Source organism: Thamnophis sirtalis, unplaced genomic scaffold (assembly GCF_051295495.1).
Source record: "Thamnophis sirtalis isolate CommonGarterSnake01/CBP01778 unplaced genomic scaffold, rThaSir2_p1.2 scaffold_2, whole genome shotgun sequence".
In the NCBI taxonomy this organism is placed as follows: Eukaryota; Metazoa; Chordata; class Lepidosauria; order Squamata; family Natricidae; genus Thamnophis; species Thamnophis sirtalis.
Genome location: NW_028261382.1, coordinates 80,696,801 through 80,714,126, shown reverse-complemented (window position 1 = coordinate 80,714,126; position 17,326 = coordinate 80,696,801). Strand labels below are relative to the sequence as shown.

The 17,326-nt window shown below is 40.7% G+C and overlaps 1 protein-coding gene across 1 annotated transcript in view; it reads right to left on the bottom strand.

The window, feature by feature from the left end:
• The window catches only part of DPYSL2 (dihydropyrimidinase like 2), a 95,349-nt gene extending 86,116 nt beyond the window's left edge, over nt 1–9,233 (bottom strand). The window contains exon 1 of the mRNA XM_087706207.1: nt 8,889–9,233. Coding sequence (XP_087562333.1) covers nt 8,889–9,218 — 330 coding nt within the window. The 5' untranslated portion in view covers nt 9,219–9,233. The remainder of the gene's footprint in view (nt 1–8,888) is intronic.
• Nucleotides 9,234–17,326: the final 8,093 nt, after the last annotated feature.

Sequence of the window (17,326 nt, the reverse complement as noted above, 5' to 3'; positions counted from 1 at the left end):
AACATTTTGCCAACACCCAGATCCACAAGTATTTCACTTTCTTAGTTATTTGCATTCTAGTTGCTAATTCCAGTTCCTCTTCTTGCTTTTTTGTCATATTCTTGGTTATCATTTTTGTTTTGCCTTTATTGATTTTTAGTCCTGCCACTTCGCCATATTCTTTTAATTTTTGAATTAATTTCAGACTGGATTCTAATGAATCCTCTAGAACAAATACTAAGTCATCGGCATAGGCTTGGGCCTTATATTCTTCATTTTTGAGTCTCAAACCTTTTATTCCCTGGTCCTTCCTAATTTCATTTAATAAAATTTCCAGAGTTAATATAAACAGCAAAGGAGAGGAGGCATCCTTGTCTGGCTCCCTTTTGAATTTCAATCTTCTCTGTTAGTTCTCCGTTCATAGGAACTTTGGCTGTCTGATTGTTATAAAGTTTTTCTATCATTTTTGTAAATTTTTCTCCAAATTTCATCCTGTCTAATAGTGTTATTATAAGTTTCCAAATTACATTGTCAAATACTTTTTGTGCATCAAGGAAAACCAGTACCATTTGTTTTTCTGGATGCACCTTGTAATATTCTATTATGTTTAGGATGACTCTCGTATTATTTTTAATGTGTCTGTGAGGTAAAAATTCATTTTGGTCCGGATGTATTTGTTCATTTAAAACCTGTTTAATTCTTCCTGTCAAAATTGCTGCAAATATTTTATAATCAGAATTTAGTAATGAAATTGGTCTGTAGTTTTTGATTTCTTGTAGGTTGGTTTCTTCTTTCGGGTTTAGCGATATTATTGCTTCTGTCCATGATTCAGGCATCTTGGCTTTTCCTAAAACTTCGTTAAACATTTCCATTCCTAGTTCTTCCAATATTATTTTATTGATTTATCTTAAATATTGATTTATCTTGATTTCCTCCATACTATCTTGTGCATATAGTTTTGCGAAGTATTTATGAATAATATGCTTCTTTTCTTCCGCTTTCTATTGAATTCTTCCCTCATCATCTTTTAATTGGTATATCATCCTTTTCCCACTTTCATTCTTCAATCTGTATGCCAGCCATCATCCAGGTTTGTTGGCTTGTTCAAAGTAATTTTGTCTGGCTGCTTTAATTTTCTGTGCTAATTCCTTTTGAGTTATTGTTGATCTTATGTTTTATCATCTTTCTTTTTTCTTTTTGTATTTTGTTTTTCATTTGGTTAGACTCTTTAGTTCCCTCTGTTATCCAGTTTCTAAAATCATCACTTATCTTTGTTGTGATCTAGAATATCCAAAAGAGCCAAATTAAATCTGTTACCCACAAAAAAGCTATTTAGTTAATAGTTAATTCCAAAATCTTATAATAAGTCAATTTTCTAAATTTATCTGGATCTTTAATCTGTTTACAACGTTCTTAGATCAAAATCTTATTTAGCCTTTTGCTGTTCATTTGAAATTAAGTACTTAAGCATATAATTAATTTTTATTTCATTCATAGGTGAAGGCAAAGTTGATATAGACTTCTTGAACTTGAAATTCTGAACATCTTCAATAACTTAAAATAGTTAATAGGCAGTTATTAGAAAATGGGGTTAGCAAACCCAGCATCCTTCAAAAAGTTTTGCCACAGTTGCATGCAAGATGAAATCTACTGTCCTGCAATCTACTCAAAGGGAGCAGCCGTCTGGAGCACATATGAGCGACCTCCTATCTTGTCCTTATCCAGAGAGGTTCCAAGAACTGGTCTACTCACCAATTCCTTGGTCTTTGCCTGGATCATTGGCTTTGCAGAGAATATCATCAGTTCACCATACCTCCTTGGAAAGACCAAAACATTACTAATGAATTGTCAGACTCCAAAACTCAAGAAAGATGTAATGATTCCTCCAGGCTGATTTATTTTTGTTCTTTATAGACAGAATCTTGCCAGACTAAAGCAGATTGCTGTCCCCATAAAGCATACATTCTGGGAACTATTACGGAGTTACTATATTCACCCTCTTTTTGTTACACAAAGTATTTGGTCTGAGTTGTCTCTTGCTCCTCTGGAATGTATTCTTTTCTTGCTAGGAATCTGGACTATCGTGAGCTGTAAACCTTGATTTGTGGCCTAACACATCACATGGGCCCAACCTCTTATGACTTATTCCATAAATCCTAGTTCAGGAAACTGATTTATTTCAAAGTGTGAAGCCAGTCACTGAATCCAGGAGCAACACCAATTGCCTTGTGTCAGTTATCAGTGGCACTTTGGAGCAGAAACCCAGAATAATTTTTAAAAAAATCTTTCTCATATGCCAAAAATCTGCATCTCATATTTTGAAGTTTGTATTTGTATTTGGTTTATTTGTATGCCGCCCTTCTCCAGGAGGGACTCAGGGCGGCGAACAACTCAAAGGGGAAAGGGAACATAAACAACAGTACACATAATTAAAATACACGAAAATCACACAGCCATACCAGTCGAGAGGGGAGGGGAACTCATCAACCCCAGGCCTGCCGGCACAGCCAGGTTTTGACGGCTTTCGGGAAGGCCTGGAGAGAGGTGAGGGTCCGGATCTCCGCGGGGAGTTCATTCCAAAGGGAGCTGCTACAGAGAAGGCCCTCCCCCGGGTAGTAGCCAGATGGCATTGGCTGGTGGACGGAACCCAGAGGAGGCCGACCCTGTGAGATCTGATGGGTCTTTGGGAGATAATTGGCAGCAGGCGGTCTCTCAAGTACCCAGGTCCAATACCATGAAGGGCTTTATAAGTTACGACTAGCACTTTGAAGCGTATCCAGAGACCGATCGGTAGCCAGTGCAGCTCGCGGAGGATAGGTGTAACGTGGGTGTACCGAGGTTTCTGAAATAGTTATCACATAACCACATGCTGCCCCTGCTTTGTATAAGCCTATTTAAAGCAAGTGAAAGAAGTCATACATATTTCCATCTAGGCATGTCTGCTGTGGATAGTTGAAAAAAAAAGATAGTGATGGCAACTGCTTGATGGAAACCCTTCTCCTTTTTTACATGCATCGTAACATATATAAAAGGGGTGGAGCTATAATCACACAGCTGCAATCATCAACCTGATATTTAAAAAAACAAACAAATACATTCATCTTCTTCCATTCTTCTTTCTATTTAAATGTAATATATCTACAGTAAATCCAGATTTTCAAGTATTTGAAAATCTGAAGTATTTCAAGAATTTGCAACGGAGAGAATGGACAGAAATCCTGGAAGTCAAAGTTGATATCTGGAGAGTCCAAGGTTGCTTTAATAGTGAACTGCTTGCAGCAGATTTTATTGTTTATATTTTTGTAGGGCACCTGTAAGTTTTATGCATCTGTACAACTGTGCCAATTATACGGGCCATTAAGTGCAATGCAGCAGACAGCTGGAATTTTTACATGGGAGCAAAGATGCAGAGCAAGGCTTAGAAACAAGTGCAGCTATGCGGTTGCCAAAGGAAGTACAAAATAGTTGAAGTTAGCTAAATATTATTCCAGTATAAATAAGTAATCATTTCAACCCAGATATGGTTCAAGAGTTCATATGATTCAGACAAGGGTTCAGACCATTTTGAACATTACCAAGAACACTCTGAATAGAGCATCTCCATCACATGTAGAAGAAGATCCCGGGTTCAATCCACTGGGGGTGAGGGTGGATTTAATTGCCAGAAATTCTGGGGAGGTGCATCCAATCATCATCATCTTCTTTTAACTACCCCATAATCCCTTGCAGGGTGGAGTCTGGGCAACTGAATGGAGGTAGCAAAGTGTTTTAATGGCCACATGCTCTTCCTGTCACCAATGCAGAGTTTTTTTTGTTCAGCAGATATATTCTCATCATGCCCAAAGAGAGAAATATCTGACTCTATCTAGAATCAAACTCACCGCCTCCTGATTGTGAGACGAGGGCTCTATCTCTAGGCCACCACATCATTCTGGAAAGATGCATCCAATTCATCACAACAATAGTCATAGAGAAACAATGATCCAACTCAGCAACCAGGTTTTCATGTTACAAAGTTCCATTATGATTGACCCATAGACTTTGCTAGCATAAATTCAGTGGTAGGTCTGGATCACAATATTCAGTAAATTGGTTTGCATAGCATCAAGCTTCAGGAATATCAACCCTGAATCTCTTTCAGTCTTTTGACAGAGCTAGGCAACTCTCTGGCAAAGGTACATGCATGTATATTCTAGTAACAATTTCCACAAAAGACAAAGTTAGATATGGTACGACCAAACAATAATCAAGTGGATACCTAGTTTATTTTGGCTTTAAGAATAAATAAAATATGAAACACCTCAATAACCAATTGCAGATTCATTTGGAGATTATCAATACACTTGTGGGAAACTTCACTTTAGAGACGTAATCAAAACTGTGTGTTCAAATCCATCCATAGGTTTCGTGGACCTTTGCACACTTTTATTGAATTCTCAGATTGAATCAGTTCAATCTACAAAAATTAATGAATCTTTAAATGCTTCACAAATTCATGTCAGCTGTTGGCTAATTTTTAGGGTGTGCACTCCTCAATTACCCATCCTCTACAACAGGGGTGAAATTCAGCAGGTTCTGGAGAACTGGTAATGGAAAATTTAAGTAGTTTGGAGAACCAGCAAATATCACCTCTAACTGGCCCCAGAGCGGAGTGGGAATGGAGATTTTGCAGTATCCTTCCCAAACCACGCCCACAGAACCGGTAGTAAAAAAAAATGAATTTCATCACTGCTCTACAGTTTTGTTGTGGCCTGCTAGTGGCCAGTGGAGCTGGTGGCAGACTCAGACAGTGAGGAGGTTGGGGAGGAACATGGGCCAGTCCTGGAGTCTGGGAAAGGCTCTGATGAGGGCTCTGCGTTGGAGGCAGAGATGGGGCAAGGGCCATCCAATAGTTATTAGCTGCTTTCGGAGTCGGATATCAATGGGGCAGACGAACAGCTGGAGCCTATTCCTGATGTGCACATGGGCAAAGCTGCCAGGAGAAGGGAACAACTAAGGAACAAGGGCTGACTGGAGAGTAAAAGCACAGGTGGATGGTGAATGGACCCTCCCATTGGGAATAAAGAGGAGGGAAAGGGGAGGAGAGTTTGCAGGAGACTGTTAGTTCAATTCATTAGGGTGAAGATCTGTTCCTGACTTCTCGCCAAGTAATTGCTGCAACAGCGTGGTGTTTGGAAGATATCGGCCTGGCAACTCTCCAAGCTTGATAAAGGTCTGTAGTTGTGAAATCTCATGAAAGACTATTGGCCGGGACTTTGCTGGAAAGAAATTCCCTTTAACCTAAATAAAAGAGGTTTTATTGGGATGAGGTATTGGCTTCATGATCTTGGGAAGCCTAGGTCAGAACAAGTTTCTAACAGGTGCAGTAAAACTATACCTCCTTCCTCTTCCTCTTTTGCACTAGAAGAAATGTTCTGATTTATATAAGATTTAATCCAGGATTTGTACTTCAGCAGGATGGGAAAAAGGTAAAGGTCTCCATTGATGTGAGGTAGGAGACTCATGCTTGCATTTTAAAAACAATTCACACAATTGCTAATTACATGAATAAAGTCTACTTAGATTAACTCTCATACCTAATTACATTGTTTGATGTATACTTGAGAAAACAATGTCTACACGAATACTTTAAGGCAGGGGTGTCAAACTCAATTTCATGGAGGGCCGCATCACAGTTGTGTTTGACCTTGGGGGAGGGGGGCTGAAGAGGCTTGGCCAGGGTGGGCATGGCCAGCTCGACATCATTTGTGTCGGGGGCATCTGTGGTAGCATGAGTGCTCTGCCTGTGAAAACAGAGCTCAGGAGGGTTACACACGACCCTCCCGAGCTCCATTTTCGCTGGCAGAGGCACCATGGGCCGGTCCATCACTATTTCCAGGCCAGCCCCATGGGCTAGATCTACATACCCCTGTTTTAAGCTAAAGTTTCTCAACACTGAGAACAGTGGGGAAATTCTGGGAGCTGATTTTCCCAGCATACCTAAAGCTGCCAATGTTGAGAAAGGAGTTTTAGTCTACTTGTTAAAGTCATCACAGGTTTTAAAGCAGCTAGGTCTTGTAGAGATGACTAGAAAAAACTGAATTATTTTGGAAGCATGCACAGCTTGCTCCAAAAAAATACCATTGGACCTAACATTCTTTGCCCATCAGATGCCTCCAGAAAGTCCATGCATCAAAGAGATGGAAGCAGATACTATCCTTTTAAAACTCTGCCTTTCCCAGTAATTGCAGTATAGAAATATGTTACTTTTAAAATGAATGTTTCCATCTCTATGGCCAATAACTAGTTTGCTCCTGAGAAACACTGATGCAGGAGGCTGCAGGAGAATATCACTGGTCAACAGTCTTGGGAATTGAGTAGCTTTCCTAATTAGAATCACAAAAGGTGAGACAGAGATGCAAATCAGCAGAGGCCATTTTTTTCTTGGTTTTTTCCCCCAGATTAGAACAAATACTTGAGCCACAAATGAGATGGAAAATACTTCATTGTAGCCCAAGTCTAGAAGCCCTAGAATTGAATTTCTGTCAGATCTCCTCATTCTCAGTATACATCATCCATGTGAACCTTGAACAGGAACAAGCCGAATGTGTAGATGCAACTTTTGTTTGTCAATTCGTACGGTACATCCTGTGGATTTCATTTGATTTTTTTTTAGTTCTCTTGGCAAGTGAAGCATAGAAGTCCCCCTCCCTTTTCTCTCTTCCCCAAGGCCAGACTATGAACGTTATTGATGCTTTGCATGGAAGAGTGCATGCAGAATAATTGTAGCTGGCCAAGTTGTTTTGCATAAGGCAACTTCCTTTTCCTGGGAGTAAATCTATAATAAAGCACCTGACTCACAATCTACTGCCCCATCAATGGCAACCAGAAGCAGCTTTCTGAGATAATTACTTCCCTCTGCCTATGGTAGGGCTGGAGGTAGAATTGCTTGGTCATTGTGCAATGAACGCAGCTTGCCATCTGAGCAACATTATTCATAGATCAATACAGTGAACACTTCACAAAAAAGATACCAAGTTTTGCTGGAAAAAAAAAATGTTTGATATCAATTTCTATGGTTTGTATGAATTGAAGCTGTCCCAGTATCTTTCCCTTTAAGAAGATGGAATGTCTCTAACTAGTCATCTCATTTCTGGGATTTGCTAATGTGCAAACCTTTAACATTCATGGCTTCTTTAAATTCAGCCATGGTGCTGTCATAATATAAATTCAAAACTCCATAGAAGTTAATGGGTCCATTTTGAACATCTTTTAAGATGAGTCATAAGTTCAGCAAAGATGGACAAAGAGAAATTGGGTGTTTAAAATGAAAAGCAAAACCAACAAAGCTCATCCTTTATATATCAAAAGTCCTTGATTAAGGAATTTCCAGATTAGCATGTGAAAGAGTCCTGTTTGAAACTCTGAAATCAAGTGTTGCTATGACTCTATTAAGACAATACTGACTTATTGGATCAATACAAAGAAATTTCACACTTCTGGGTATTATAGAGCCTGGAGTGTGACCTTGTTAGGTCTGCTTTGTGAATATAGCCAGCCTGCCTCTTTATTTGGTTTCAGCAGCAGATGGCAGCATCCAGGCCACCTTAACTGAGCTAAAACAAATGGTGAGCAGGAGACCATGGATCTCCTAGTTCTTGGATAGGAAGCCATCAGGAAACCTAAATCTTGTAAACTAGTCTGAGAAGCCAACAAGATTCTTGAAGAAGGTAATAGGAAGCCATTTCCACATTGTTACTAAGAATATAATACAGATATCTTTATGTTGTCATCAGAACTTGAGCCAATCTCAAGGATCTTTAAAATATACCCACTGTGCCTGAAGATGCCTAGTGTTGAGGCAAGAACTTGTGTATTGAGGAAACGTTCTCTCCAACATATAAAATGTGAGATTAATTCGGCACCTATAAAACTATTTATTGAAAGATCTGCTGCCCCCCATTCCAGTGCACATCATTTCTGGACCAAGCTATTTGCAGGGTTTTTCATAGTGGCATCTGGCAGCATCTCTTCCCCCATGTTAAAGAATATTTGGTTTGATCTCCTACTGCAGTTGTCACCATGACTTGAGCAAATTTTTTACCCATTTGCACTAAGGTTAGCAATACACTAAGGTTTTTGCTATTTGGGCAAGGTTCCTTCATGCCTTTAGGCCAGCCTTTATCACTTGGACATCCTTATTGTTTTGGACTACAAATCCCCTCAACTCAGTGAATTAAGACACACATGTAACTGGGAAAAACGAACAACCAATTCTGTGCATCTCCAGAACACAAAACCAGACTTTGGTGAGCTACAAACCTGGCTGGACAAACCAGCATCGGCTCCAAGTTAGAAAGATCTTCTACAGAACTTCTGCAATGGAATGTTGGGCACAATGCACAATCAATAGTGGCTCTTATTTGTTGCCCATGATTAGACAAGGGATAATTTGTTGCCAATGATTAGACATGGTCCTTAGGGCTCAGAACTTTTTATAGTTCTCTCCTAAATGGGCGGGAAGCAGAAAGGGTCCCAGGGTCTCAGAAGGCAGAGGGCCAAAGGACCTTCAATCATGTGAGTGACTGATTTGATCATGCCATTATTTCTCTTTGGTTTACCACTCAGCATCTTTGTCTAGCAATTGCTAGCTGCCGCTCTGGACGCTGCATCAGGTGGGTGGGGCTTCCTTCTAGCTCAGCTGGCAGCTCAGAGCTCCGATCTCCCCTTAGCGAGAAAGAAAGAGTGGGGGCGGGGGCGTCGCTGGGTCTTTTGCTTTTTCTGCCTGTCTCCCAAAGACGCCACCTCGGTGATCGTCTTTTAAACCTGCTCAGTCAGCCTCGGCAACGCCTTCAAGCCTTGGATCTGGGCGCGGGGCGGGCTGGGGAGGGAAGCCCCTTCCCCACCCCCTTCTCGGGCCTCCGACTCACCTTGTCGTTCAGGTTCTGCAAAGCCTCCTTGCCGGCCGTTCTCCGGATCTCCACCTTCCTGCCTGGCCACGAGGAGACGGAGGGAGCGTCGGGTCCGAGGTGAGCCACGTCCCGCTGCTTGGCCACGATCTTGCCGGTGGGAGAGCCGCGTCCGCTGGAGAGGGAGTCGAAATCGATGGTCTTGTTCTCCAAGGAGCCTTCCACCGGGCAGAACATGCCACAGAATTTCTGGCGGGGCTTGGGGCTGCCGGAGCCCAGGTTCTTGAAGAAGGCTGGCACTTCCTCCTCCTCCTCGCCGCCGGGCTTGGCCGCTTGCTTCTTCTCGGCCATGGCTCGCCCCGGGGTACGTCTCCTCTCGCCCGGCTCGCTTTGATCTTCGGGAGGCGACAGAAAGCGGCGGACAACAGGCCAGCCGGCAGCCTCCAGACACCGAGCCTCCGGCCCTTGCTAGAAGCGGGGATGGGCAGGAGCGAGAAGCGAGCCTTTTGTATTACCTCTCTCCGCCTTGGTAGATCCCAGGCAAGGGTCGGTTGGGAGCCCGGAGACGTGAAGTTGGCAGGCTGAGCGCCGGGGAAAGGCGTGGAGGGGCGGGCGAAGATGGTCGGCGCAGCGCAGCCGGCGGGAGGGCTGGGTTCAAGTTCCCAGCAACCAGATGAGGAGGAAGGGGCGGGGGGAGTGGGCAGGAAAGGAGCGGAGGGCGAGGGAGGGAAAGGGCGAGAAAGCCCCACTCACTCGGCAGCAGAAATTAAGGATTGATCCGGAAATGAGGTGACAATCGGAATTGGACTGGACTACAAGTGGTGGGAAGAGGAGGGGGCGTGTGCGGAGGTGTCGCAGAAGCCCATGCGCCCCCTTTTCTGGAAGGGAGAAGTCTTCCCTAATTCAGCCACACCCAACTCAGGGAAAAACGGGCGTGGGAAACCTCGGAGCCCACGCCCCTCTGTTGGGAGAAGCCTCCTTTCGCAGACTGTCTTTTTCCAGGAATGGATGGAAGAAGGACCCGATTTGGGCAGAGGGATCGGTGCGGGAGAGAGGGGTGGAACTGCCGAGTCAAAAAGATGGGGTGCCTGCCACTGCAGTGGCTTAAAATATTCCTTCCCCCACCCCTTGTTGCTGGCCATGGGAAGAAAAACCACTGACAAAGCAAGGGAAGAGAATTTCTTGGCTGGGGCGGTGAGGAGGGGAGAGTCAATTTTCAGAATACAAAGATTTGACCTTGACAAGGCTGGCAAGTGGGTCTCTTTTGTGTGCTAGATAAATCAGCTGCTGGAAAGTATATTGAACGTGCATGTTTTCCTATAGTCACCTTGATCTACGGTATCTCCTGCCTTCCCCCAACCAGGCGCCCTTTAGATCGGTTGGAAGTGACTCCCCTACTATTTCACCACCCAACATGACCCATAAAACTTGCCTGAAAACTCCTGGTCAAGGAAGACAAATCTGTTTTTCTAGACAGCTTTTTAAACTCTTAGGGGTGTATTATTTCCAACCCAGTTGCTACCTAAAACCCTTCACCCCTAAATGCAGTATTGCTTATGTGCAAAACACATGCTCTGTAGTACTGAATTTTATTTTAACAGTGGAATTAACGGCCAACGCTAGGATTTCAAAATCATGTTCTCTCTCCCTATCTCCCTCTGCCCCCTCTCTCTTGTAGTCTTTCCCATCCCCTTGAGGAGGAACTCTGCAGAACTCAAAAGCTTGAACGGGAGTTTGCGACATCTGAGCAGAGCCAAGAAAACGATTGTCCTAAAACAGAATTTTAATCCCTTCTTCTGTAGGCAGAACAGGGCTGCGTTTCCATATTGAGAACTGGGAATAAAATTACCCTGCCTTGCACTCATTTGTGAATAGAGCCTTATTCAAACGTTGCCTAAACATCATAGCTATTGGTGGACAAGTCGAACTCTTCCCATTTGGGGCCCGTCACTGTCGCTGTCCCTTCAGCACCACGCGGAAAGGGAAAACGCTTCTTTCGGAAGTGAGCACTGAAAGAGTTTTTAAAATTTGTATTCTGCCTTTATTATTTTATAAGTTAACTCAAGGCGGTGAACGTATCCAGCACACCTTCCTCCTCCCATTTTCCCCAAAACAGCCAATTATAAAGCGAGTTGGGTGAGATACTGTAATTGTACCGAAGTCAACCAACCTGCTTTCATAACTAAGGTGGGACTCAAACCCCTGGTCTCCCCCTTTCTAGCCTGTTGCCTTAACCATTAGCCCAAACTGGCTCTTGGTTAGCTATGAAAAGTTAGTTAACCATAGCTATGACGATGGTTATCTTAGAAAATATACACAATGAGAGAATAGATCCTCCATTTTCTCTGCATGAAGAGGTCATTTCACAATCATTTATCTCCATTGATTTTCTATTACTGGCATGGAGATTTAGAACTTTCCTATATTAGAATTCCAATTAATGAACCTTTGTGGATTGCCATAAAAATGGAACATATACTTAAATAGATGCGTAGGCACAGATTTTCTGAAATCTCCAGGATAAATTAGCATGAAGCTCTGGACACGCCCTTCACATAAGGTAATTCAGAATGCTGCTCAGACATATTATTACTTTTAACCTACATTGTGTTATCCAAATGGATTTCTCCAAGCCACTTATTGCTATGCATTATTCATTATTTGAGATTCATGAATTTAAATTTTCAGTCTGTCTCTCCCCACCACTTTCTCAGCCTCATCACCGCATAAGGTAGATATTTTAAAAAAAAACAAAAGAAAATCCAAACCCTTGCTTTTATAATGGGACACAATGTATATATTAAAATAATGGTAGACAGGGGAAAAACTTACTATTTTAAGACAAAAGTGACTTTTGAAAAAAATAATTTGAGTTGGGGGGGTGTTCATGCATGTGCTTTGGGGATTAATGAAGAGGAATGCATGTGGGGGTGAAAGTTGTTTACCCTTTTTTTTCCACACTTCAAAAAAAATAGCACCATGGTGTAATGGAGAGTTCTGTTGGTTCAGCTGTTTTGAGAAGACAGAGGGCAGCATATGGTCTACAAAATACACAAAAGTCTGCATTATTGAAAGCTTATAAATATTAATAGCACTACTCTGGATAAGTAGTCAGTAGAAGCCGCCAATGGAGATTTCAAAAGAAGTGTTGAAAATAACATTTTTTGCAAAGTACAGAATAACTTTCATAAATCACCAGAGACAAAGCTTGGCTAGAAGCAGTGATGCCAAGGATACTCTACACAGAGTCAAACATAAGACCAGGGAAAGTTGTATTAAAATTGTATAATTAAACATTAATTTTAAAACAGAATATTCAGAGTGAAAGGGATTCACAGAAGAGTAATGTGGACTTACTCCAGAAGAAAATCAACCCATGTCAGATGTAATATAAGAGAGCAAAACTGATAGTGAAAGGCAGTTATAAAAACTTAAGAAATAATAGCTAGAAGGTTAGTACTCACAGTTCAAAATATCATGGCAGCAAATCATATGGGCTCACAAGCAACAAATATGGCTTCAAAAAAGGCTGCTTTCAAACAGAGAGCTTTATAGTATAGGCTGTAGCTACTCCTCCATTACTCACTGGTGCTCATTAAGACTGATGTGACTGCAAGCCATCTGAACTATCAAAGTACTTTTAAGTACATCTTTATTCTATAAGACTGTGTCTCTTATATCCAAATATTTTTGCTCCCTTTTTCCTTTTGGGATTCAACTCAACTGTGCCATCAGTCATGTCCAGTGAATGGCTGTACTGATGAGACTAAGTATATTCAAGTTGACAATTGAATCCCATCTTCTTTAGTTTTATTTCACTTGAGGCAAAGTACTATTTAACCCAAAGAGTAGAAAAGATCACCAAATGCATATGATTTGTCACATTTTGAATCCAACAAATGCATGCTATAGGGCAAATCACTATTGTCCACAGTCTCATATTTTGAACTATCTTATGAAGAATAAGGAGGAATGCATTTTATTTAATTATACTCACCAAGAGTAGCTGCTAAGAATAGAGATGAATCTGGCAAAATAAGCCCTGGTGAGATAGGACAGTGGTGTTGCTAAGGTAGGTTTAACAGATGCTGCTCAGATAAGGCATCGAATTATAATGAGTCTTACCTCAATTGTAACATGGGAGCAAGTTCCAATGGATTCAGTGGGTTTATTTTTGTCTAGGCACTTTTGGAATTTGGATGTAATTCACAATCAATACATATCACAAAATTCCACACAAAAATGGGGGAATTTGCACCAATAAAGGTCTTCAAATTTAAAGGATCAAATCTTACATTTTTACTGGTGTTAAAATACGAGACACAAAATTGCAGAACTGTGCTTCTAATTATATTACTGTATTACCATTACTTTTCTACAAAGGTGTTATTTGAGTTCTTTTGTGCTTTTTGAACTTTTTGTCAAGTTTTTGCAAGATGTTTAAAGGAAAAGACAACAGGAAAATCAACACAGGGACGACATGAAGTTCTTCACTTACCTTACTGTTAAGAGAGTAAGGACAGAGTAAGAGTAAGGAGAGTAAGGGTCAAGTTCTGGATATGTGAGTGTTGTGCATTTCATTGTATAATCATTTCACAATCAGACTGTAGGAACTCCTGGCCATTTCTTTTTAATGCAGGTAAGGTTTTTTTACATTCAATTTAATTTACAATTGATTTTCCTAGTGAATTTCCATAGCAGTAGAAAGGTTCCACTCTACTTTTCAAGAGCAACCAAAATAATTGCCACTACCTGTGACTGATATTGTAGCTGGATACATGTTTTTAGCTGCATGAACATCATTATAGTATTTGGTTTATGAAGTTGCATTGATCTCGGTTACTGGTTTATTGTAATGAAATAACTTAGGTTTCTAGAGAGAAATATCTGGAGTCTGGTAGGTATTCACTAGTAGGTAAACAGACAGATAAATGCGTACAGATAAAAATAACTTTCCTAATTGTTTGCTGTTTGTCTTTTTATGAGTGACACTTTAAATGTGACATGCATAAAAATGGCTGGACTCTTGACATTTTTACCATTTTCTATAGATATCCTTGGATACATGGATGAAAACAACCAATCTCATCCAATATATCTACTTATAACCACATTAGTGGGGTGAGATGATCATAGAATTTACAGTTTTGAAATATATTGTTTAACTCCTCTGCATTCATCAACATGGTGGCAAATAGGACACAGTAAGATCGACAATACTGTATATTTTCTATATTATATGTGCTTTTCCATTTCATCCTCTCTTTTTTCCTAAAAATCAGCATTTATTATGACTCACTGAGCCTACTTAGTTACTTTGGGCCATTTGGTGTCAGTTCTACTAAGTAGACCAGACCAGGAAGACAATTCCACAGGAAGACTAAAGTTACATTTATTAAGACAAAATTGTGTAAGTCTGATTATATTGTGCCTCTTTCTCCTTACAGTCAGTAAACTTTTCTGCCTGGACAACTTCCAAATGCTACTTCCTTGTTACGAACATGATAAATGCTTCAACCACTTTTGGTTAGATAATGGTTCCTAGAAGTTTCTATCAAGGTCATCTTCCTTACTCTCTACATTTGTGAAATTTTTTCTTTGCCACTGCTCCCTTCAACCAGCACTTTAAAGAAAACTATAAATGTCTCCATCCTGTGTATGGAAAAGGCTATAAGCACTTGTATAGCATGTTCGCTGTTCCATTGCATTTTCTATTGGGTTTTCCAATGCTCAGTTGATGCTATTTCGCAACAGAGCAAATGAATATACATAACGTTACTTTGGGTTATTGTGCTACCCTACTGATTATAATTACGTTTATGAAAGGAACTGTTTTGAAACATCTTTATTTACTGCAACTGACTGATACGAGAGTGAGCTATTTGTTCCTTTGAAATGCTTAATGTGCCTGAATCAGTTTAGAAGGCTTTGACAGTGAATAGCTCAACACAAAATTTGCTTCAATTAATAATGATTGTTTTTGTAACTTGTTTAATTACTCATTCCTGTCAGTTTTATGCAATGGGGGGGGGGACCAGATGCACAGTGATTGCATTGCTGGGAAAGAAACTGATCCCTCCAACGGGTGATATTCCCAGTCAGAGATGTCGATAGCAAACTAAGAATTCCATTAAAATGAAAGGTCCATGATGACATCACAATGCAAGCTCTAATCTTACAGGACATCCTCCTGTTGCAATGTGCTCCCCATCATTTGCCTCCCCACACTGAAATCAAGCATTGGTCTTAATTAGCACACCTTAATTAGTAACATGTTCCAGAATACCAAAAGTATTTTTGCACCTTAAAGATTAACCAAGTCAATATACCATAGAATCCTCTTAATATTATGACCCCTAGTATTAGGTTGAGATAGGAATACACAGACATACAGTACATGTCCATAAACACATGTATGGACAGTGGAATAATAAAGACTGACACTAGAGGAAAACCAAATATAGAAGGGGCAGAAAGTAATCATTACTCTTTTGACTGTCAGAGCAAGTCTTCTTCATGGGACACTTCCATGTAGCTTTCCTAGCCATATACGAATGCAGGTCTCTGTTGACAAATTCTGCCGTGTTTTCTCATTTCCCAATCTTTTTAAATAAATGCCATTGGAAAAACAATTACACAGTTTCTTGAACTAGGAAGCTGATTAATACAGATAGCATGACAAGAATTTCTCTTTAACAAGAATTACAAGCCGAAAGCAGGATGAGAACCTAGGAGCCTTAATCAATCACCTTTGATCCAATAATCTATATTATATTAGAGTTCAGATCAGTATGGATATGAATCCAAATAAATTAATTTCTTTATCTCCGTGAAAATCCATCAATGACCACTCATTTGTAGCTGGTTGTCTGCAGTTTTTTCAAACCGTTCCTCTCTCCAAATTGTGACATGCAAGCATAGGTTCTTTCCTCAAAGCATTTGCTCTCTAAATGACTAAAAAGAAAAATTCCCCCCTAAGCAAGTTTCGTGGAACAGGAACTGAATGCAGGGGCACAGAGACACCACTGCCATTCACAGGAATCAAGAAGCTCAGGAAGTTGCTCTAGCAATTTTTCCAAGGAGGAGCCTCAAGGAGCTTGTGGTGTTACTCTAATAAGGGAGCCCTTATCATATTTCTGGTTCTGCCCAAAAATAATTCCTTTGTGTTTCATTGGCTTTCTTCCAAGACCTGCACACATAACCTCACAGCCTGAATGTGTTAAACGGTTCCTGGCTTTTAATTCTTAATAGAGTTCTAAACTGGGTCCCTGCTGGAAAAATCCAGATGTGCAATGCAATTTACAATGAGATGCTAAAAGTGTAAATCTGCATTTAGACGTATTGCTGTAGTTTGAAGGGCAGCCTTGATCAAGGATTATTAGGTGACAAATAAATGAACCATGGATGCACCAAATTATTCTTTTAAAAAATATCGGGGGGAAGTGGGGGAATTCTGATCTAGATGGATTAGTTAGCACAGATGAGAAATACACCAGGGTGCATGTTGGGTTGGGATGGTTAATACTAGATGAATTTTGGAGGTGTTTTTAATTATGCATTAAGTCATCCAGAATCACGCCAGCAGTGAGATAGGCAGCATACAAATTTGTACGTAGATACGTTTTTAAAAAGCTATATTAAACTCATTTATAATTCACATTCAAATTTATTCTGAAAGCTCAGGATAGCAGGAAGGATTAGGTTTTGACAGTTGCATTGGAGGGTCTTCAGATTCTAAAGACAAGGTCTCCTGGTTTAGAGATTCGCCTCTAGCCATTTCCCTGTCACTAACTACTCACTCAGGCCCACCCGTGGTCTTGGCCTCATCTTTTCCAGGTCAACTGAAACAGCTGAGCTGAGAAAAAGCACAAGATACAGGCATTTTGATATTTCAGAAACACGAGGTTGAATTTTGAGTTGAGGGCCTTGAAAGAAATATAGAAAAGAGAAAGGAATGTTTAAACAGTCATATGTAGGTCCATTTTTAAAACAGATTAGGAAAAAAATATACTTTCAAATCAGAAACATACAATACTTTACAAGTAATTATACATTAAGGTAAAGGTAAAGGTTTTCCTCGCACATATGTGCTAATTGTTCCCGACTCTAGGGGGGTGGTGCTCATCTCCGTTTCAAAGCTGAAGAGCCAGCCCTGTCAGAAGACGTCTCCATGGTCATATGGCCGGCAGGACTAAATGCCGAAGGCGCACGGAACACTGTTATCTTCCCACCTATTGTTCTACTTGCATTTTTACATGCTTTCAAACTGCTAGGTTGGAAGAAGCTGGGATAAGTAACGTGAGCTCACTCTGTTATACAGTGCTAGGGATTCGAACCGCTGACCTTTCCGATCGACAAGCTCAGCATTTTAGCCGCTGAGCTACTGCACCCCTCTCTCTCCATATAGTATCCCCTTTATAAGAAGGTTTCCAGTAACATTTATCTCAAAAATACATTGA